At 45.9% G+C, this 23,735-nt stretch overlaps 1 protein-coding gene across 2 annotated transcripts in view; it reads right to left on the reverse strand.

Annotated features, from left to right (window-relative positions):
• The window catches only part of TBX15 (T-box transcription factor 15), a 99,964-nt gene that overhangs the window by 42,824 nt on the left and 33,405 nt on the right, over window positions 1-23,735 (reverse strand). The window contains exons 1-2 of one of the 2 annotated variants that reach the window (XM_036014964.1): window positions 13,023-13,199; window positions 152-365 (exon numbers count right to left, since the gene is read on the reverse strand). In XM_036014964.1, coding sequence (XP_035870857.1) covers window positions 152-365; window positions 13,023-13,044 — 236 coding nt within the window. In that variant the 5' untranslated portion in view covers window positions 13,045-13,199. Of the gene's footprint in view, window positions 1-151; window positions 366-13,022; window positions 13,200-23,735 lie in introns of those variants that run through there. The other variant, XM_028503019.2, reaches the window with a different exon arrangement.

Consider the following 23,735-nt stretch of genomic DNA (forward strand, 5'->3'; position numbering starts at 1 on the left):
GCCGGGCTGTCTGGGTGTAAAAAATGCAAGCGCACGTGCCTTTGGCTTCACTGATGCTACCTACCACAAATGAGTGAAAAGAAGCAGTGTAACAGCTCCAGCTTTGGCCTCTGTTCTTTGATGGTGGCCCTCCAAAGGAATGTGTCCTTACCTGCCTGCTTTGGTGATGATCATCTCAGTGCCAATGTCATGGAACCTCTTCCAGAGGTCAGCACACTGCAGCTCCACCTGAATCTCCTCCATGGAGGACATGGCGGCAGGCACAGGGCCCGCGGCCCCAGGGCCCAGGTCGGCGTGAGTATCAAAGGGGCAGGAGGTCCGCTCAGTGAGCACCTCGGAGTCTGAACCAGTGCTCTGCTCGGAATCTGCAAGACAAACCATCAGGCCTCAGGTGAGAAGCTGCAGGGCACCCCCACGACACCCGGGCCCGAGAGGGCGGGAGGCGGAGAGAGCAGCATCACGGAGTGGGCGAGGGGAGAACAAAAGGAGACTTAGAGCTGGGAAGCTCCAGAGCGCAGCACGCTCAGGGTATTTTATTATTTTTTTTATGGTTTGTTTTTGTGATTTATGACCTTCTTTCAGGTTTCGTGTTTCCAACATGACATCTGGCATTTTAGTAAGTTTTAGCAACAGCTGAAGAAAATTGGTCCGCAACAGGCAATATAAAGAGTGCTAATATCACCGTGTTGCAGGGCTCGAAGCCAAACTGAGGCAACAAAATAAATAAAGGCCATATTTTAACAACAACAACAACAACAACAACAGACTTTAGCTCCAAATCTACATTAGACTATTTCACTTGGGGTGGGGTTGGGGGTGGGGGCCAGGGCAGATTCAATGCTAACAACGACATGTTCTTGAACTCCATCCTACTCAGCATCTCTGCCCATCAGCCAGTTACTTCTAAACACAGCAATTTTCCCTCCACGTACATATATCCTGGTCATCAAAAGTAATGAAACGTTGTTTGGGATCTTTAGAAGCATTTTGTTATATATCTGAGTAAATGGCTTTTCCTAAGAGTTCAATCAGGCCATTTTGGATGGAAAAAAAAAAAAAAAGTCCATTGTGAGGCAAGGATATAAGCATATGGAAAAAGTTACCCAAGAAGGCGGTTGAAACAAAGGGAATAAATGAGTTCAGGAGACACCTTGATTGGTTTCTGAAGTATGGGCAGAGGGGAGGGGTGATCCAAACAGGAAGGTAGGATTGAGAGCAACCAAATAAAAAGCTGGCATGCTGGGCCAGATGGTCCTTTCCGCCTGTGTCTTCTGTATGGCTGGAGGGGGAGGGGCGGAGCGGGTAGACTGATGGAGAAGGCCAGCATCAGATCTACCAGAGAACTTTCTGTAATTTTAAAACTTTACTTTCAGGGGCCCAGTGCCAAGAATTGTATCTCTTAAGATTTTCTAAACTTGGATTAGCTAGGACAATCTTCTTAGGTCACATGATACTTTGAGACAAGCCTAAGATCCTGTTTCTCTCAGCCACCCTTAACGTCTGATTGCTTCCCCCGGAAACAAACACATTCATAAATAAAGGTTGGAAACAGCAGTGTCCTATGCTGACACCTGACTTTTCCATGCTGTCAAAGGTCATGACCTCTTGGGCATCAGTCCTGGACACCAGCAGGGTGGGGGAAGGGTGGCACAGAACTCCAGGCCACCTTGCTGCTGTGCTCACTTACCTGTAGCAGGTTTCCAGGCCTGGGGACAACCCAGCCCACAGTACCTTTATTTTTTTTTCCCTTCTGGCCCTGTGAAACCTAGGCAGCATTTCTGGCAAGAATCTCCTGCAGTTTCGCCAAAGCCCACAGAGAACAGAGTGCCATTCTCTGCATCCTCCCCAATCCCTCGTCCTTTGCCTAAGAGAATGAACCAAGCTCCTAAATAATAGGGAAGTCTCCGGCCACGATCTTTAGTGCATCCATAATCACTAGTCCTGTCACCATCTCCACCAAAAAAAAAAAAGTTTTATAACTTAGTTTTACATGTCCAAGCATATAATCTTATACCCTGGACTTAACAGGAGCTACTAATTTTGGTCTTCTTCAGGCGAAAGTGGAGCTACTTGTCCCTGAGAGCTGCTGCAGTGGGCCCGAGGCCTTCCTAGCCAGGTCGCACAAGCTTTTCAATAGCAGAACCATGACGTCATCACGCGCCCGGCCAAGCGCAGTGATCCCCACCCTCGGAGACGTGGACTCCCAGATCCCATTTTGTTTCTGTGATATGCCAACAGTTTTTCACTTATCACAAACATTGTGAATATTAAAAAATTGCTCAGCAAGAATTTTTTAAATAGGCTTCTCCTATTTTTTTCTTCTTTTTTTTTTTGGCTATGAAATCTCCTTGCCATAGAGTGCTATGATTATGAAAAAGTTGGAAACAGACATGGTCAGTGGGGCCCAGGAGAAATTTTGGACCTTTGATTTCCCTACTGTGTGTTTGGGAAAGGGGAGGGGAGGGAAAGATACCACTGCGCTAATGTGATAAATATTTAATGGTAGCCAAACAGGTCAGGGTTGGAACCAGGGCTATGGCTGGAGAGCTAGGAAGTCAGAGGCTGTACTCTGAATTCACTGTGTCATCTGGAATAAAATGGACACTCAAAATGTAACAGTAAACAGATGAATGAATAACCTTGGATGAGTCCCACAACCCACAATGGACCTGTTTCCTCTTCATGCAACTAGAAGGATGGAACTGAAAAGTTTTCTAATCTCTTCTACTACTGATGACTTGCAGAACTATGAATCTTCTCTAATGCAACTTTCAGTCATAACCCCGGCAACCTCAGTTAGAAGCATCACATTTAAAACAGTTTTGGCCAGATGAGTCAAATGAAGAAAAAGACTAAGGGCCCAAATCACATCGCCATAGGAGTTAAAGAATTGAATGGATATTCTGGTTACAGTTTCAACCAAATCAGACAATAAGCACCTATCAGCACGTGGCTTCCTATGAGGTACCGTGTAGGTAATCTGAAAGAGAACCCCAGACCTTGAGAAGTTTCGCAGCTAGTGTGGGTCAATTACATGTTTACTGAGTGCTTACTATGTGCCCACTACTGTGCCAGCTTCTGGGAAATATCGAAGTACATGATGGGGACCAAGAGGAAACTGGCCACGCTGACGAATAATCAGAGACGAGGACAAATACTATCATACAGTTTTCCACATCATTACATATAATCTTGTAAGTCTTATAGGAATGGAGAAAAGAGACGGACCCAAGAAGACTGGAACAGTCCTGGGCACCCGTGGTTACTGGAAGGAAATGGACAAGTCCGTGGAGGCACAGGCAGTGTCTGCCCACGAGGAAGATTTCCAGAGACAGTTATCTGTTTCCCAGGAAATACTCTGTGCTCCTATCCCTCCCAAAATAGAGCCCAGGTGACTGTTAGACACAAAATACAGGCAACAGCCCACATCTGCAATAACACAAATGCACCATGTAATGTTCCATTCTCAATTGTTTCTTAGATATCATAAATTGGAAATAAAATTAATATCATATTTTATACATTTTTTAAAAACTCCCAGAGTAGTTAGGGCTACTGTGACAGAAGCTACTTACAAAAGCCTTAAAATAGTAATCTCAGAGTCAAGACCCACAACATAGGTAAAATAAAGTTTATAGAAGTAAAACACATTTCTAAATCAGGGTTTGTGAAATATTTAGGCTAATCAGATCCATTATTTCAGCTATCAATCAGAATGTATAATCAAGTAACCTACGTCATGAATGTAAGAAATGCACAGCAGGTTATTTCAATCAAATCGGGGCATCCACTCAGAAATATAATCAGTCCCCCGAAGACCAGAAAACACTTCTGTGCTTTCAAGTTCTTTTATTCTGGGCAATTTGTGACTTCCTGCCTTCAAAAAATAACCATTAGGAACTCACTGGAATGACCTGGAAAGACTTTTCAGTTATCAGATGTCTCCTGTGAAAAGTACTTTAACAAGGAGAATTTCAGAAAATCAGGAGCATAAGTGATAACATTACATGTAACTAAAGAATTTCAAGGAGAAAACTTAGGGAACAGGCGCTGCACCGGTTACAAGTCACCGGAGGGCATTGCGTGGCTCGAAGGGTCAAACCAACATATTTATAGCCATCAAAACAATCCCTAAAAAAAGAGATTCTAACCATCAGTTCATAGTGTCATTCATTCTCTACCCCTGACCTATCTGGTACGATTAGAATGGATACTCAGCTCCCACAGAAAGTGGGGTTTAGCTTAGAGCAAGTTCAAGTCTCAATTCATGCAAAATACTAGCAATTATAAAATAGTTTAATTTATATCTTATACATTATCTAATATGTCCTTCCATTTGATGAAGTAGACGTGGCATATATTTTTATGTCCATTTTGTGAATAAGAAAACTGAGATTAAGAAAAATTGAAAACAAGCCCTGGCTGGCGTAGCTCAGTGGATTGAGCTCGGGCTGCTAACCAAAATGTCACAGGTTCGATTCCCAGTCAGGGCACATGCCTGGGTTGCAGGCCATGACCCCCAGCAACCACACATTGATGTTTCTCACTCTCTTTCTCCCTCCATTCCCTCTCTGAAAATAAATAAATAAATTATTTTTTTAAAAATTTGAAAACAGCATGGCCTAAAACAGCGATTTTCTACCTGTGTGCAGTGGCACACTGGAGCACCTCAAGAGTTTTTAAAACATACAATACCTGAACATTTAGTTGGGGGCACTGACCTACTTTCCCTTACATTGTCAAATGAAAGAAATGTCAACAGTCCACACAACAAGAGCCATGCAGTGCAAATGAATCAAAATTATAGTGATTTTTTTTTGTCAGATTGGCAAAAAAGTTGCATTTTTTTTTTGGTGGGCCACAGAATTTTAGTAATCAGTTTATGTGTGCCATGAGATGAAAGAGGTTGAAAATTGCCAGTGTACAAGGTAGGGCTTCTGTCTCCTGATCCCACGATCAGGTCTCCCCGAGTTCACACGAGGCTCAACCCTCGCCAAAGCAGCCCACAATCCTTAAAACTTCTCAACGAGTTTGACCCTCCTTACAACTGAAATGGCTGAACATGTTTGACCTTGGCCAAGTCACATAGCTATTCTGGTCCCCACATTCCTCGAGCTTTATAATCCAGCACAAGCACATTTAATTAGGGGTGTTATAAAGCCCCTTTTCAGTGTAATATTTAACGATGGACCAGCTCCAAGACCAAGTCTAACAGCAGGGAACAATCCACAGGAAGTTGACTCGGTTGACATGTATAGAAAATGCCTGACCTACATATACTTTGATTTAATATCAACATTAGACATTATTAAAACTAATTTCATGGTCTTCCAGATGATTTTCATCCCCGCATAATGAATAATTTTGAAGAATCACTCATTACAACAGCACATGGCACACATTTCATCCAGAGGCCCGGCTTCCTTGCCAGGCTTGGGAAGACACATCACGAGGTCTTGGTTCCCTTGCCTTTACTATTTACTTATCTTTAATTCTATGTCCTTATCTTTACTATTAGGGACTAGGGGAAGCTATCTTCCTGGGCAAAAAAAATATATGTTTATGTCTTTATGATAAAATGGAACCTAGTGACTCTGTTGGTAACAATATGAGTGACTTTGGACAGGGAGATGAATATGAGCTCACAAGAACTATCTCAACCGAAGAGTTAATGGTCGGTATCTACTGAGCGTTTACTATGCATCCGGCACTCTAAGACTTTCCATACGCAACATCATTGACTAGAACAAATCTAAGAGCTGTTATTATTTCCATTTTATAGACTATTGACAGCCAAATCCAGATTACATCAGTTCAACCTCCTAAGGATTGCAGGCATGTGAGACTGTATTTAATTCTATTTTTATTTCAACAAACATTTCTGCTTTGTGTAGATCAGGTTATATGGTAATAGACCAAGACAGATATAACAGGTACTTGCTCTGAAGGAGCTCACCATCCTGTAGGAGAGACACAAAATGATTAAAGACCAACTGTGATAGGTGCTCTGACAGATGTAGGAGCAAAGCGTTTATGAGCTTTGAAGAGCAAGCAGTCAGTGATGAGACGGTCAAGAAGACCTCACAAAGTGACATTTGAGGATAAACTTGAAATGTAAGTTCAATATGAGCAAGCACAGAAATTATGAGGACAGAACTTAGGATAGTGGAAGTAGTATGAGTAAAGATTTGTCATTTTCAACAAACAACGAGTGCTGGCGGGGATGTGGAGAAAGGGGACCCCCTGTGCGCTGTTGGTGGGAAGGCAGGTTGGTGCAGCCAGGGTGGAAAGCAGTATCGAGATGCCTCAGAAAATTAAAAATGGATCTGCCTTTTGACCCAGCTATCCCACTTCTGGGAATATATCCAAAGGAACCCAGAACACTAATTTGAAAGCACATAAGCTCCCCTATGTTCATTGCAGCATTATTTACAGTTGTCAAGGTATGGAAGTAGCCCAAGTGTTCATCAATAGATGAGTGGGTAAAACTATGGGGCATTTACACAATGGAATTCTACTCAGTGATAAAAAAGAAGAAAATCTTACCCTTTGCAATATATGCATGGACCTGAAAAGCATTATGCTAAGTGAAATAAGCCAGTCAGAGAAAGACAAATACCCTATGATTTCACTCATATGTGGAATCTAATGAACTGAACTAACAAGGAAAATGGGGACTCATAGATGGAGAGCAGTTGACAGCTAGTGGGGGTGGGACATTAGGGGGTAGAAAGATCGAGCAAAAAGGAAGAAGGACTCATGGACATGGACAACAATGTCGTGATTGCTGGGGGGAGGGGTGTATAAGGGGACTAAATGGTAATGAAACAAATTCAATAAAGATTAAATAAAAAATAAAAATAAACACATATGTGTATATTTAAAAAACAAGATTTGTCATTGTTAGGGAACTAATAGCACATTGATATGGCCAGAGCTTAAAACACATAAGGGAACAGGAGAGGTGAGATAAGCAATGAAGGTGGAAAGTCAGGTTTGACTCAGCTCAATGGCTACTTAACATTTACTGTGTACCAGTTATTCTTCTGGATTTTTGACACATCATCAGGGATAAGAACAATAATCCCTGGCCACATGGAGTTTATATTCTAGGAGAAATTTGGGTGTCATAATACGGAGTCTAGACTTTATTTTCCTTATACCAAAGTTTTCTTTTAAGCCAAAGGGACGATACTTCTGTCTTCCTTTCCAGCCATGAGTTCCATAAGCTGAGTCGAATGCTTTGCCACGTGCCCTGAATGATTGGCATATGATCGCCTGGTTTCACTGTTGAAGACGGGTGATGGAAAATGACTGTAGAGTCAGATAAGAGATGGAGAATTATCTGAGATTAGATGCATAGTGCCCCTTCCATAAGACTGAACCTCAGCATCATTTCTTACCCCGAGGAGAAAATAGTTTGAAACCAAGGAGAAAGACCCAACCCACATGATAAACAAACAGTTGTGGTGTTTTTGCTCATTTCTGTTTTTTGCCGATACCTGGGACCTGACCACATTGAGTGGTACTTCCTATCTGACATGGGTAGGACAACCACTCCTCAGTCTACTTCCTAAGTCCCAAAGTGTCTAAACCAACACCCCCACGGCCATCTCTGGGCTTCCCTTCATACCTGGACAGACATCAGAAGCTTGTACCCAGACAGTACCCTCTGTACCAGGCTCAAGGGAACTCCTCTTTCCAGAGGACCTCTGCAGTGGAAATTGGTTCTGGAACGTCAGATTGTATCAGGGAGCTTAGAGCAATCGGGTGATGAAAGTTTTCATAGAGTAAGTCTAAATATGGCAGAAGCAGAGCATTTGGCATTGACCTGAGTACGGACTGAGCCCAAATTTGATACCCCATCCAGAGCTTCATGGGCATGAACTATAACCCAGGCTGGATTAAAATAAAATTATGATGATAGCAAACTCTCAGATGAGCCTGTTAGGTGATTAGTAATGGAATGAAGTCTCTGAGCTCTCCATGCCCTCCGAGTTCTATTTGGGAAAAAGGGGGAGGTAACCTGAAGCCTTCAATTCCCGTGCCAGTAAGCCAATTAAGGGGAGTAAGAGCACATATCTCTCCACCTGACAACCAACACCTCTCTCGGTGACACACAGAACCAGAGGTAGGGCCCAAAAGTCATCCCCAAGGTCTAGAAAGAGGCTTTGCAAAGAAGTGGCAGCAGTCATTTTTATATCTATTTCTGTCGATCAGATGACTTAGTGTCATTAAAGGGTCAGCCTCTCGAGCTCCAGCATGCTTTGAAGGTGGAAGCAAAAAAAGGGGGGCAGGGGAGAAGCAACAGGCACTACACCAGACAGTTATCCCCGTTGTCTCAAGCAGTTTTCACAGGAACCCCTAGAGCGTGGGCACCATGCTGCCATTTGAGAAATGAGGACACGGGTGCTTAGCGAGATGAAGGTGCTTTTCTCACATTACATAGCTGGGAGGTGTCAGGGTGGGACTGAGTTACTCTGACACTAGAGGCGACACTCTTGCCACTGTACACTGTTGCCCATTTTCAGAACCAGGTCTGCAGAGCTGGGTGCTCCACTGACTCTGAACTTGGCAATGCAGAACTAATGTTTAGGCTGCTCAGTCAGAAGATAGCTCTATCGAAATGAAAACACTGTCAGTTCTTTTGGGACAGGAGAAACTTCAAGCCAAGGTCATATGGGACCTTGTCTTTCTCAGTAGCGTGGTAGTTATGTTCATGAATCACTGAGGTCTCTTCATGAAGTTAACGTAATTTAGTAAGTAAGTACAATGGTAAAGGCCCTCTTTTGCTGTATTTCATTTCCTGTCCCCAGGTCCCCCTGGGTAAAACATCCAAATGTGACAGATCACTGGAGACCACAATCAATGTCAAATCATTCTTTTGCTTTATATTAGACCATAAGCAAAATAACATTGGAAGGTACAAAATCACATCGGAAGATGTTTGCACTTGGAGAAGTGTGTAATGACCGCACTGAAAGACACAAAAGGAAGCTGAAATACTTCCTACTTGTGCAACATTTAGTTTGTTTAGGCTTAACTCAGGTCAGAGTTCAGGGCCCAAAAGTTGTTGATCATTTTAAATGGATATCTGTGCTTAAGGAGAAGTCATCTGATAGTACTGTATGTGAAAGTACTTTATAAACAGTCAAGTATCAAATTAACATATAAGGTAATCTGCCAATAATCAAGTTAATCAGGAAGACCGAGAAAAATTGAGGATACCTGTAAGTTCTTGAATTTCTCAAATGGTCCTGATGTCAAATATTTTATTTCCTCCTCCCCACAAAATTTAAATTCTTAAGATCAACCTTTGGTTCAGAAAACATTCCTGATGGAAGCACAGAAAGTGAATAAATGGAGTAAACAAGAATCGGTCACAAGCCACATGGCAATATTCTGTGTAGATACGTCTTGCACCAGAGGTCCTCCAAAAGTCAATGCTAACGGACTGGGTGGTCCTCAAGATTTACCTGCCAATTTCAGGTCAGCAACTATCAACACAGGCCCCTCCCAAGGCTCTTGACATTTTTTTCTGGAAGAAGTGACACGTTAGCTCATCCCCAAGCCAGTGCTTGTTTGCTCTTGGTGAGCACAACCACTTGCAACCTCCCAACACCATCCCGACAGCCCCGCCATCAGACGTCTACCACAGTGGTGCTTAAATGGCCACGAAGTGAAAAGGAAGCCGCCCCCAAGGCCATAGAAGAACTTGCCCTACACCTTGTAAGGATATTCTCACTGTGCACCAATAATAAATAAACAAATTTATGCTAATAACCTAAAAGGAAGAACTAAACAACCAATTGCTAAGCAATAAGTGTAATTTAACCACGACTTCTGGAGGCAGTCCCCTTTGGGGGTGGCAACTTCAAACATGTGAGTAGGACATTGGAGCACAGCCAGGAATATGCAGTGCCTGTCAAATTATTACTCAGGGGACCACCAGCTGCACGTGGTTTAAAATCCACTCAATTCATGAAGCCAAACCTTGAGGACCATGCTGTTTAATGACTATAGGAGCTACATGGCCGGCAACTATATAACTGCCTCCCCAGGATATTTTCAATTCCTCCACTCAATCAATCATTTATTCCACAAATATTTACTGATTATGTAGTCTGGGCCTGGCAATGCATTAGGTACTATAAGGGGCACGACACTGAATAAAATATGATCTATGTCCTCAGGAACTTACAAAACCCACTTAGGAGACAGCACAAGTCAATAAATAAGCTAAGGAAATTAGAACTGTCAAAACCCAGCATGGCACATAGCACGTTGAGGGTCGAGTTCTAAAGTGCGCCTCCTCTTTCCAACAGTCTAATCTTGAACAAGTTGATGTTCTTAAGCCTTAGTTTGATTATTTGTAAAATCAGATGAGTATTTCCACTTTGTGAAATTTTTATGAGTCACTAACAAAGGATGTGTCTGTGCATTTATATAAATACTTTATCAGTAGGGAACTTGTATAAAGGACCCATGGACAAAGACAATGGTGGGGAGGAGTGAATGTGGGAGGTGGGGGTAAGTAGGGCAGGGGCGAATAATAGGGGGGAAATAGGGACAACTATAATTGAACAACAATAAAGAAATACATTGTCAATAGTAAAAGGACTATATGAATGCTAATTTTCATGTATCATTATCTAAAAGAAGTATCAACAAAATGCTATGGGAGGGCTCCTCTTTCAGCCCAGGGTCTTCTCTGGGCCCGATGAAGGGATGTCTGCAAGATGAAGAGGCAGAGGTGCCGAAAGACGGAGAAGGATCTTCCAGGAAAAGGGAGTTTTACAGCAGAAGCGTGGCAGTCAAGTCTACCAGATGGGTTTAGAGAACAGCAAGTAACTCAGACCATGTCTGTGTTATTCCTCTTGTATCCTCAGCACCTGTGGATACTGGTACAAAGGTATCACTCAATAAAATGTACTGTACACTCAATACACTCAATAAAATGTTGTTTTTGTTGAATGAATGAATGAATGAAATGCTGTGTGCTTGGTCAAGCAAATTAAGAGGTATAGGTGGAGAAGAGCTGGGAGGGAGGGTAAGCCGAGCCAGATGAAGAATCTGCAGCGTTATTCTTCTTCTGACTTTCTATAGGAGATCAATACATCCCTAATAATGAGGCATCTTCACTGAGTGCCATGTTCCCAGTAAAATCCCAGAAAGGTCACCTGCACACGCAATCTAAACTACTAGAATCCCACTACCCTTTCCTCCCTCGACTGTGAGTTGTGTTAAAACTGATTGGCAGGGTCTGCCCTGCAATCTTTCAGGGACGTCAAACGAGTTCAGTGAATTCCGTCACTTCCATGAGTAGGAGTCAAGGTCAATCATCTAGAAAATTCTCAGATAGGTGCCTGTGGTCCTGAGGGTAATTTGGACTTTCTCCCCGAGTGCTAGAGCTGGTGATGCTGTCAGGGGTGTGGCGGAGAGGGTGGCGGTGATGTCCTCTCCTTCAGAAACCCAGTGATGCTGCGCGCTCTGTACCCCTGGGGTCCCTACTGTCTGCAGGGAAGCTGCCAGGAAGGGGAAAGGGCACACAGCTGTGTGACCCTGGGCACGTGATTTAACCTACCTGAGCCAATCTCCCCATCTAAACAATAGAAATGCTGACGGCTCGCAGTAAAGCCCCTGGCACACAGTAGGAGCATATTAAATGTTTGCTCCTTCCACATTTGAAAAGGAAGGTGACCACAGGGGTTAGATCTTTCTCAGTCATTTTTCTGTCCATATCCGAGCGGGAAAAAGAAGATTTGTGTTCTTTTAGTGGAGAAAAGCGAATCTTAATACTGAAACATTTAAACATGGAACTGGAAAAGATGGTATGCTGAAAGAAATAATTATGGGCCTGGAGCAAAAACTGTCAAAATTGAGTGATGTTAGGAGGAGAAACAGCAGGAAGGCAGGAGGTCAAGCAAAAACATAGTGAAAATGGCAGCTAGGGACGCCTGTTCGTGAGTGGGTCTACTTAAGTGACGCTCTTCGGGCTCATGGCGGCTGCCACACGGTATGAGAAGGAAAATGAGTAGAATCTGCAAGAATAGAGAACAGGGTGGTCCACTGAAAAAAAGCTGTATGCTGGATCTTCAGTGAGGAAATGGGGCCAGGAAGCAAACCCCAGCCTTGAGCGGAGAAGCAGAGAGGTCAACCTTGGCGGATGAAGCAGCCCAAGAACCCTACTCCATGAGAGATGGGAAAGATGGGCAAAGGGCTGGGAGGCTGCAGGGTCCCCTGACTCCAAATTGACAGTCTTGTCAAGAGCACTCACCCTCTGGCTCAGGAGGGGGTAGAAAAGGTCTAGTACCTAAGGGAGTCTCTGAGAGCACGAGGGTGAGGCCTGACCGAGAGTCGGGCAGTACAACCCTATTTGACAAGTGAGATCCTTGAGCCTTAGCCAAGATAACATGCCCAGTAACACCCACCTAGAAGCATCAGAGAGAAGAGAAGAACCATGGTCTTACTCCAAGCCTGACCTTACTCACCATCCCACGCCACCTTCAAAAACCCTGAAATCAAATGCTTTGACAACAGAAATGAACTCACGTTGGGGGCACGGGGCAAGTGTTGAGAGTGAAACAAACACCCCAGGTGGACTGTATTCATAGCGGTGTCTTTCTATTTACAACTCACCAACCCCAGCTTGGGACGCTTGCAAAACTTAAGACTCCCACCCTCACGTCCCATGTCACTGGACCCTTCCAGGAAAAGCCCGCCTCTAGCCTCTCCTGCCTCCTTCCTTTCTTCCAAAGCCCTCCCCAGAAGAGAATGAGTTGTCCAGGGAAGCCAACGCCCAGGCAGAGTTTAGGTGATGGCCAAAAAGAAAAGGGTGGAGCGTGGTAAGGGATTGCCTAGCACTGTCTTCCGTGTAAAGACTGATCTGGGGATCCCACAGTCCACATGTCACTCCTACCTCCTTGCCTGGAGTCATCGTGGTCAGCTCGCGTACTTCCACTCGCTCCTGACCCAACACCGTGGCCACTGCATGACTCTGTTTGTCCCCCGGGCCTACCTACCTTGAAGGGTCAGAATGACCATGGAAGAGCCAGTGTCCTCCAAGTGTGTCAGCGATTCAGAGACTGATCACTTCTAAAATAGCTGAAGCGCGGTTGGGTGTCGGCCGCCTTCCGAAGGAGTGGCGGTGTTGCCGAAGCAGCAGCAGGAGCTCCTTGCCAAAGCTGCTCCTACCCTCCTCCCCATAAGGCTGTGCACTGCCTCTGCCTGTCCCGGCTCAGGAAGATGTCGAGGCCAGGGGCTGTGGCATTTAAGCACTGTCACAGTTCCCACTCCGACCCCTGTAACAGTGCCAGTTCAGCATCTGTCATGATGACCCAGCCTGAACTGTATTTAGAAGCTTCGGGCATGGCACCGTGTCCCGGCCCATCTCAGAATGACAGGAGATTTCCTGAGCACCTGGGCTCATGCGAAAAATCCCCGCTTTTCATAAAGCTTGCAAGGCAAGTGAGGATAATGGGAAAATCAACCAGAAAATGGGTTTAGTGCTCTCGGTTCATGGCCTATTCTTACAAAGATCAATTTCCCTGGAATTACATCCAGAATCTACCAGATACCGCCAGTCAACAGAAGACAGCCTGCCCGTGACACTTGGCTTCCAGTGGGACAGTGCAGAGTAACTCCCTTCATCTTGGCAGCCCCTATGCCAGCCTTGAAAGTAGCTTGCTGGAGGCCAAAAAAATTGATAAGGGATTCCTGGTTAGGGGTGAGAAATAAAATAAAACCCCATTCATTTGCATTTTAAGGTAACCTCCACCCAGGCAAGCAGACTGACAACCACACAAAACTGATGGTGTGGGCTCTCTGTGTGGAGGGGCGCTGCACACAGTGGGTCTAGGGCCTTGGCTCTGTGGACCCCAGGAGAAAGAAGGGCTTTTTCCCAATTGACCCTCCACTCTCAGCCCCACCGTCCCTGACCCGAGCTCCCTGCAGATCCCCTGTCCTGTAAAAGGCACCAGTGTTTGGCCTCTCCCCATTTCTGGGCAAGGGCCCAACATTCAGAGAATGTGGTTTTAGGATCATGGCATCTAATCCATTCAAGGATTATTTTCCCCCTTACTGCTCAGATGGGCGTGTTAATCATCACCTCCCTTTGTTCTGCAATAAATTCAGCCTCGCTAATTCCAAACCTCTATGCATCACTGAAGTTTAAAGATGGCGTTTTGGCAGGTCAGATATTTAAAATCAATAGACCACCAACCAGTCAAAAATCTTAAGTAGTTTTAGGAACATGTGGAAGTAATTTTTTTTTTCCAAGAATTCACAAGTCTGGAGGATGAGATCTTATTGATGGTGTGTGGGCTGTTGTATATATTAAAGTATTACTCATATACCATAGTCTACATGTAATCAAAATGGACTCAACAGTGAGGGCAGATCTTCCTTATCATACCAAACATCACCCATGTTATCAGATACAAGTTGCCGTGGAGGACACACTACATAGCATCTTTAAAAGAACCCCCAAAAGACTGAGAAAAGTGTTAAGCGATTAACTACATTTGTAAAATGCAAATGTGATAAGCTAGGGAATGTCATAGAAGTCAGAACTTTTGTGGGACATTGGCTATATACCTACATCTTCAATTAAATCATCTCACCTGCATGCAATGAAGCTTTTGGAAAAGGAAAAATTATTCTACAAAATATTAATTTAAAAATTTTTTAAACAAATTTCTTATTAACCTAAAGTCAATGGATGGGCCTTGGGAGTTTCTAAGTGGCCTAAAGTCTTAAGTTACATTTATAGGAGCTGGCATCTGGCTGGGAAGAGGGTTACGGTGTTTCCGGGGTTCTCAAAGGAATCTCTGACTTGAAAGAGGTGAGAACCACCGGCTGACGAGGCTGACGAGGCTTCCTTCCCTGGGACAAATGTCCCCTCCCCGGGCTCCCTTTTGCTCTAATGTAAAGCATTTCTCCTCAGCCAGATATTTCCCATGGAAAAAAAATAGTCCAAAGAATACAACACAGAATATAGTATTGTATCTTAATAAAAATATATTCTTTGTCTCTTTCAAGAAGCAAGAGGCTGAGTTTTCCAGTGGGTGTGAAATGGCGCTAGCGGACCACCCAAACCGTCTCTGTGCGCTCTCTCAGTTCCTGCTTATCTGTATTTTAACCACATATGCGTGCACGTATAAATGGGCTTGGTTTTTTTACTATAATCCATAGCAAGTCATTTGGGGAAGTAGGGGGTTATTATTACTATCTATAATCACTAATGAAAATTATTCATAGTTATGGATATAAATTATCTTGAAGTGAATGCTAATTGCTGCGTTCACTCTTCCTGACACCCTCACCCTCCTTCCCTCTGCCTTTCAGAAAACGTCAGCGGCCCAGGAACCTGGGGCTTGCCAGGCTGTCTGTCTCCATGTGTGAAAGGGGCGTGCAAGTTGGCTATTGCGGACACACAGTGCAGTCCCCTCACCGGGGATGTGCTCTCGGTGCCTGGTCCCCACACCTCCCACCTCTGCCCCATGCCAGGTCCTCTCGGGCAGCTCCTCCAGGGAAGCTGGGCACAGTGAGAAGGTGACGCCACCCGTGGTAGGACTGCCAAGGCTTTCCTAAAGGCCACGCCACTGAGCCTGCCCTCGAGAACACTCTGGTGAGCTCAGTTTGTTTGCTGCTGAGAACCTCCCTGCCCGCAGTCTATTTTTATCACACTGTGACGCAGAAGCCTCTACTGTCATAATAAATAGGGGAAACGCTCTGTTATCTATCATTCTATGGTGAAAGGAACCCTGCATTCGGAATCACAAGGTAGGAGTTTGAGCCCCGGGGCTGACCTTGGTCTGACCTTGAGGAAGCCTTTTAATCCAGCTGAGTCCCAGTTGACGCATCTGTGGAAAGTGTTTAAGGAATCCTACTGCTTACCCAACTCAATGAGTCCTCAGCAGGGCGAAATTACGGAGATGAAAGCACTTGGAAAACTGTAAGTGCCTTAGAAATGTACGTTATCAGCACTACATTTAATCATTCAACCCACAGAGACTCCTCCCTGTGCTCCAAACATCATGCTAAACCCACACTTACTTCACGGCGCCCATTAAAGACAGGAAGCTCAGACACACAGAAGCAAGTGGTGAAGTGAGAAGGCCTGCCTGCTTGCAGGGAGCCTGGATCCTCTCCCTCCCTCCTCCACGCCTCCCCACAGAGCTCACTTCATCTGCTCCCACTGAGCAACTACTGCCTCGCCCTTAAAATGAAGGTTATAGCCCTGGCCGGGTGGCTCGGCTGGCTGGGGCACAGTCCTGTACACCAAAAGGTTGTGGGTTCGATCCCTGGTCAGGACATGTGCAACAGGCAAACGATTGATGTTTTTCTCTCACATTGATCTCTTTCCCCCCTGCCTTCCTTTCTCTCAAAAAATCAATGAATATACCCTTGGGTAAGAATTAGGAAAAAAATTTTTTTAATGAAGATTATAATCCCTAGTTCTTATAAGACAAAGAGCTAGACAAAATGGCTTCCCCAGCATCTCGTTCCATGACCCATGATTCTGCTAGATGTGACCAAGGTCACGGGGCACCTAGTGGTGAAGTGGGGGCTAGCACCCAGGTCCACTGACCAACTGGACGCCATCATGTCATTGCTGCCATGGCCTGAGCACCTGCCCAGCCCCCATGGCAACCCTATGGTATGACAAGGTCCTCAATTATCAATGAGACATTGCAGAACAATTAGGGTCTCTCCCACGGTAAGTGTATTTTACTGTATCCTGATTCTCTGTTCATCAAATTATGGAGCATCTCTTCACTGAGCAAGCAAAAGCGCCCATCCCCTAATGGTGGAGGCAGATTCATTCTTACAATGGTCAGATCTCAGTCCACTCCCAGGGATCTGCCCAATCACACACCCCTTGATATGGAGGCTACTAGGCTGTAGGATACTTAGCCAAATCGCTTTAATCATTACCAGAGACGGGAGGCTCTGTTCAATCCCATGGCAAAACGCTTTTGTGCAGGGCCCCTGGGATTCCTTGGCCTTTCGCTCCTTGGGTGTGAAATAAAGGCTGAGCCCAGCAAAACCTCAGGTTTCCCATCAAGTTACTCATTGTCCCGAGGGTCCAACATCCCTGTTTCACCTCCCTCTGGGCCTCCATGTAGCTCTTCTCTCAGCGCTCACCTCACATCTCAGCCCCCCGGAGTCGCTGCCATGGAGGGACTCGACTGTGTGTACACCTTTCCTGAAACTCTACAGGGACACGCTGGTGAAGCATGGGGCTGCTGGTGCTCCCCTTAAAGGACCTTCTGAAGCAGGCTGCCTCTTGCCTCAGAGGAAGTGACTTCCCTTCCTTTCCCCGAGACCCTCCCATGGCTGGGGCTGGGGTTACACATCTGGATCCAGTTCTCACAAAACTGCTGTCCCTGGAGACAGCTGTTCTGCTAACTCAGCGTTTAGAAGAAGGAATGTGGCATGTTTCTTCTCATGCTCCCAAACCAAAGTACCTGTGAAGGACTTCCTTCGTGTCATTATTTACAGTTTAATTATGAGCCAATATGGTCCAAGATAAGATATGTCCTCTTAGGCAAAGAGACTGAGTTTTAACATATATGTCAACTCTGGTCATCTGATGGGAACAGTTGAGAGCACAAAATTAGAGTACGAAGACCAATCCAAGCTTTGAGAGAAGAGTGCCAGATTGATTAGTGATGTCTGCCATGGGCACAGGGGTGGGGATAGCACCCTGCATGTTACATACTCACTACCTGACTCTTTCCAAGGTTCTGCTGAAATGCTGCCATGCATGAACTGCTGCGCTGTCCCTCTTACCTGTTTTAAGGTGATAAAAGCTATTGTGTCGCTGTTTATATTTTGTGCCATTCGTTGCAAGTGGGCCAGGTTCTCCGGAGGCAGCAGCGAGGCCACTAATCCCTCCCCTCCAGCAGTAAGGTCATCATGTTCTCGGACTTCCTCTTCTCTGACACAGTTGTGGTTTTAATGGAGAACTAATGTCTTCATCAGTATCTGTGCTATTTCACACTTCATTTCCTTCCCCAGCTCTTGGATGAAAACCATCCGGTCCTGGTGATTTACTTTGTGAGAGTTTCTTTCAAGTTTGTTCCCTTCTCTAGCGTGCCACGCAAGTGTTTTCAGGGCTCCAGCTGGGGAACACCCCACCTTGAACCATCAGTGTGTGATCAAGTCACCCAAGAAAGCCCAAGGCCCTGTCAGGGCCCTGGCAGGAGGCCCTTAGCTGAGGCCTTTGCATCTGAGGGCCACAGAAGCAGGTGCTACCTTATCTGCCTCTCAGTCAGTCCTGGTTCAGTGGCTCAAGGTGGCCCAGATCGCCAGGACCCACAGAACTGGCAGCAAATGGGAAGAAAACATAGATGCTTTGAAATTGTGACCCACAACTGTGATCCATCTCCAGATATCTCCTTGAGTTTCACAAACAATCTCAAAGTAAGGACGGTCCTAAACTTCTTTTACACATCCTGGAGTTGTAGCAATCGCCCAACCCTGATTCTCTAAGACAGCCATCATTTCAAATATTCCATTCTGTGGTCCTTGAAACACACTGGCCTTTAAAAGATATAGACAAGCCCTGGCTTGTGTGGCTCGGTGGATTGAGTACCGGCCTGTGAACCAGACGGTCACTGGTCTGATTCCCAGCACAAGCCAGGGCTGTGGGCCAGGTCCCCTGTGGGGGGTGCATGGGAGGCAACCACACATTGATGTTTCTCTCTCTCTCTCCTTCCCTCCCTTCCCCTCTCCAAAAATAAATCAATAAAATCTTTTTTAAAAAAAGATATAGACAAGAGATGATATCTTAATATCTTGCTTGAAATACCATCCGTTAGCATAAGTACACAATAAATGCTTCTAATTTAGTATATTCTGGCCACACAGCACGACTGGAAGAAATGAATAGGGAGAGAGTAGAAATAAGTGTCACGACTTTAAAACAACTGTAGAGGGCTGTCCTTGTGGGACAGACACAGAAAGTCGCCCTCCACGGTAACACGCAGCCTAAGTAAGGGCTGGGCACACGTGGCTTGTGACGGAGATTTTCTCTCCTGGTCTCAGCTCTGGGGCTTCATCAGGGCAGGGCCCTATGTGACTTGTCCTCCACTGGCAGGGGACATGCGGGGACTGAGGACAAAGGGCCCAAGATGAAGCTGGCTAATGCAGAGCCAGGACCCATGGGTACAGAGAGAACCTCTCTCTTCCTATATCCGTGGGGCAGAAGCCCCCATGGCATGGTCTCCTACTTTTGGCCTTAAACCTGGTTCAGATGAGGACTGCTGAAGCATCTGCCAAGAGCTGTAAAGGAAAATATATAAGCACGTTCCATCAGAACAATCCCCAAACACAGGGCCAAGCTGAGGCCTTCCAGCGAAGACTGCTCAGCAGACTGGCCTGGGCTGCGTGAGCTCCAATGTGGCTTCACTGTTACTGTTTTGTTTTGTTTTTAATGAATACCTGATACTTATACCTTGATAGCGAGGGGTATGCTTTACTCAGAATACCAGGGAAAGCTCAAACACCATTGCCAAGAAAAGCAGGGAAAAGAACAGCCTCGGTGTCTCGCAGCTTGCTGGCGGGAAAGCACGTGTGCCCCCGTTTCTCAGGGACGGGCAGGTGGGTCAGTCTCGACATGGGCCCGCGACCTCTGTTCCTTGTCAGATGAGACAGGGAAAACACGCAAGCCCAGTGTGTTGCGGTGGCACTCGAACAGGAGCTGGCATTTACGCCCCACAGCGCAGCACACGTGAGCGGTTTTCATTCTGCGACAAATGCCAACTTTTAAGGACAGCATCACAACCAGTTCAGAGGTCACAGAGCCTAGTGATGTACAGTAAGAATAGAATACTCCAGAAAACAGATAACTAGGGGGAAAAAACCCTCATCTGAAAGATCATCAAACACCTCATTTGGAACAAATGTTTCCTTGACAGTCAGAAGGATAACAAAATGAGGGGGAAGAAGCTGAATCTCCCCACAGTAGAGGTACTGACCCCAATCAGTTTGGTATTCCAAATTCTTAGCCGAGTCCCACGCTGAGTCCTGCGCTGAGCACCACACAGGCCGTTGCCAGGGTGCCAGCAGTGGGGACACATGCCTGCTCAGGAATAGCGATACACCGCACCGCTCCTGCATCTGTCTCCCTGCTGCAGAAAGGCCCCTGGAGGGGTTTCAGTAGCAAACCTAACAGTCACTGGCTCCGAGCCTGGGGCAGATCTGTGGAATCCCAGGCCCTGGTCCTCCCCCGTGGTCTCCGAATGATGCTTGAGCTCTCTTTGGCTGTCATTAAAGTTCACCTGCTGCAGCCACAGGTGCTGTTTCTGCTTTGCCTCATGGCCTTGGTTGCAACATCCCGTTGTTCCTGATCCCAGTGCTGAAACCTGAAGGTCACCACTGACCTGGGCCAGAGTTGCTTCCTGCTCCCGTCCCTGCCAATCTGTACCACTCACCCCGAAGGTCACCAGCCTGAGGTCAGTGTCCCCTGTCCCAGCACTGGCCTTGCCGCTTCTCCAGACCCATGGCCTCCACAAGATTCCCTTTCTCCCCATGCCATCCCTACCGCAGGTGTGAGAGGCCCCTGTCCCCACCAGGGTTAGGGATGTGACTCCAGCAGGGCCTTCAGCTTATAGGAATGTAGCACTGGGATGGAAGATGCTACAAGGGCACAGCGAGGAGTGTCATTTTTAAAAATATCTTTCTGTACTTGAAGCAAACCATGTCTTCCAAGAATTCCATTCTCAATTCCTTTCAGTGTGAGCTCTCTTCTCACCCAGGGCCCTCACTGACAGGCAAGGGTCTTAGACTCCCTCTTTTTATAAGACTTTTACAACCTTGGAGCCGACCATCAGCTCCAGGTGTTTAACCCCTTGGTCTCCTGAGCAGCCTGCCCTAATACAGCCTTAAACACCCACCAAGGCCCAGACTGGGCACGCTGCACTTCCACTGGGTGGCTGCACTTCCCCAGTGGGCTAGCCATAGGAGGCTCAGCAAAAGAATCAGAGCTATCTTTGGCTGTGGGGGGACTTTTTCCCAGGCCAAGAACCTGCATTAGAGCCCACGAAAGCCAGAAGTCGAGCACTTCTTCTACTTGAAATCCTGCTGTCTCAGAAAACTGAGCACAGGAAACCACCAAGAAAAAGCCGTTAGCACTTGAAGGAATGGTGCATCCTATAACTAAATCTACACTCAGTTTGGGCCTCTTAGAGCAGCCTGGAAATAGAGAAGGCAGCCACAAAAGGAGGCTGGAGGAAAGGGAGGTTTGGGGGTGGGGGTTTAATATACGGACCCAATGCTGACATATTTTTCTATATGGCCACGGCTCGTTTGTGGCCTGGGGACAGCTGAGGATATTCTCTTCTGAGACTTCACTTTGTGACAAAATTCATTAAGGCCACTGACTCTAATCATAAGACACGCTTAAAATGAATTTTCATGATTTCACAGTTCACACAATAGGATTTCAGGTGGGAATGGGAGGTACATGAGAAAGGCTGTGTGCCCGTAACGTGGATAATGCCACACACACGGGAACTGCATCTGAAACTCACGTCCGCTCAACCCGGCACTGATATTTTACACAGAGGGTTTCTTCAGGTCCCCCCTTTCTATTTCAAGTTTATTGGTCTGCACGCTCAAGAAAGTCAATAACTTTCCTCTTCACTATGTGAAAAATGTTTTAATGAATATTTTCTTGCCCCCTACAAAGGTAGATATTATGTCAGCAGAGCTGAATTCATTCTAAATAAACCTTCTAAAATCAACAGGGCCAAGGAGCTGTCTTTATTTGGAATAGGAGTAAACTTCACATAAATATTGGAAGTTGTCTATATTGGCTCTTGCCCACCCTTCGAAGTTCTCATAACCAGGAAGACCAAATAAAGCCCCAGTGTCCTATCCCTCAAGAATGGTCACATGACCCCAGGTGATGACTGAGAGACATACTGATCTTCAGTGCTCACTTGGCAAAGCCGCAGTCTGATCAGCCACCTTCCAGTAGACCGTCAAGTCCTTCTTTTTCTCCCACCTACAATCAAATCAAACTATAATCTGAAGACTATATGTCACAAACTGACAAAGTCAGGTGAACCTTTGGGGACCACAGAAAGCTAAGGAGTTCCCCTACTTGGCTTGCCAAGGAAAGGATCAAAGGAATCAAAGGAAGCTTGCAGTGGGTGCAATATCACAGGCCTGGAACGGAGGTCAGGTATTTGGCCTTTTCCCGGCTTCCAATGATATTGAATACAACAGATAAATTAAGATCAAGGCACACGGCAGTTCTAAAAGCACCAGCCTGTCCCCAGGAGATCCCAGGGGAGAGCCGTCATCCACCACGGGGCAGATGTTGTCGTCACTTGGAGGGATGCCTGTTCACATGGGGATGGATTACAAACAACAATGTCTAATCAAAGCCCTACAACCCGATCACAGAGGGGAACAGACGCATCACGAGCATTCCCTTGGCCAAGGAAGAGACCCTAACACAGCACAAGACAAAGTCGACAGACTCGCTGTGCTCCGGCTCCCGATGAAGCAAATGTGTGTGGAGAGGTGATTACCCAAAATAGCAAGAGAGCTCAAGTGCTTACAGGAAAATCCAACCCCTTAACTTAAGGCAAGCATGGCCTACCGGCAAATCTCAAAGACAGGAAATATTTCTGGGCTTAATAACTCAAACCGATATTCATTTCAGGTTGGGGGATTTCCTTAATCCAACTGTTGGTTTACACAAGCGATGCTCACCAACATCCCAGCTGGGAGCACCGCATGGGTTGATGGGTCCAGCACAGCCTTCGAGTTCCGCCTGCGCCTACCCCCGCCACTAAGAGAACAGAATTCCAACACCTCCTGAGCTGGAGGAATTACATGAAGCCAAGCTTCCGGCATCTTCAGGCCCAAGAAGAAAGCCCAAGATGGAGTGTGAAGAGTGTAAGCCATCTTTCCAGAAGGCGTCCTCATGGGCAGCATAGAAGTCACTGACACAGTGTCCTTTTAGGGTGGCTGGGGAGACTTCTCTTGCCCTAAGTCTGCTTACAACTCAACACTGGAAATTATCTAGGCTATGGTTTTATTTTTATTCAAAAGAGACTTCTCAAGATATAGAATCCCCCCTTCTTTTAAAAGGTCATCTGTTTTTTGAATAAGAAATATTGCAGTAAAAAAAATGCTTAGGAAAAGTAAAGTTTGGAACTGCTATAGTGATTTTGTTTCTACAAGGAAAAGCCTAGAGCCACTCCAGGGCTACAAGGTTAAGCTAACACAGCAAAAGCTTTGTATTGCTACAAGTTAAAGGGAATCTCATCACTGTGTCTCCCATCCCACACATCCCAAAGCAGTCAGGGATGTTGCAGAAAACCAGTCAATCAATGAGCACATACCATGGGGGGGGGGGGGGGGGGCGTGGTGCCAATAGGTAAATGCCTCCAAGGCATTTACAACCTAGAGTATAGATGTGAAAATATAAAATTGTTGAGCCAGGAAAAAAAAAACCTGGTATGCTTTTCTGCTACACGATACTCTTTCTGCACAAATCTGAAAACACAGCTCACAGAGCAATTTTACAAAGAGCAAGCTCCCTGCTCTAGCACCATCAGGGAGTGAAGAGAGGCAGAGAATCACGTGAGGTCATGCTCTCCTGTTCCTTCCAGATCCTGTTCTAGGCTCTAAGGAATGCACGTGTGTGGACATTGAGTGAGGCCCAAGGCTTAGTTACAGCAGCCCGCTGTGCCCTGTGTGTGTCCCACTAG

Source organism: Phyllostomus discolor, chromosome 14 (genome assembly GCF_004126475.2).
Source record: "Phyllostomus discolor isolate MPI-MPIP mPhyDis1 chromosome 14, mPhyDis1.pri.v3, whole genome shotgun sequence".
NCBI lineage: Eukaryota > Metazoa > Chordata > Mammalia > Chiroptera > Phyllostomidae > Phyllostomus > Phyllostomus discolor.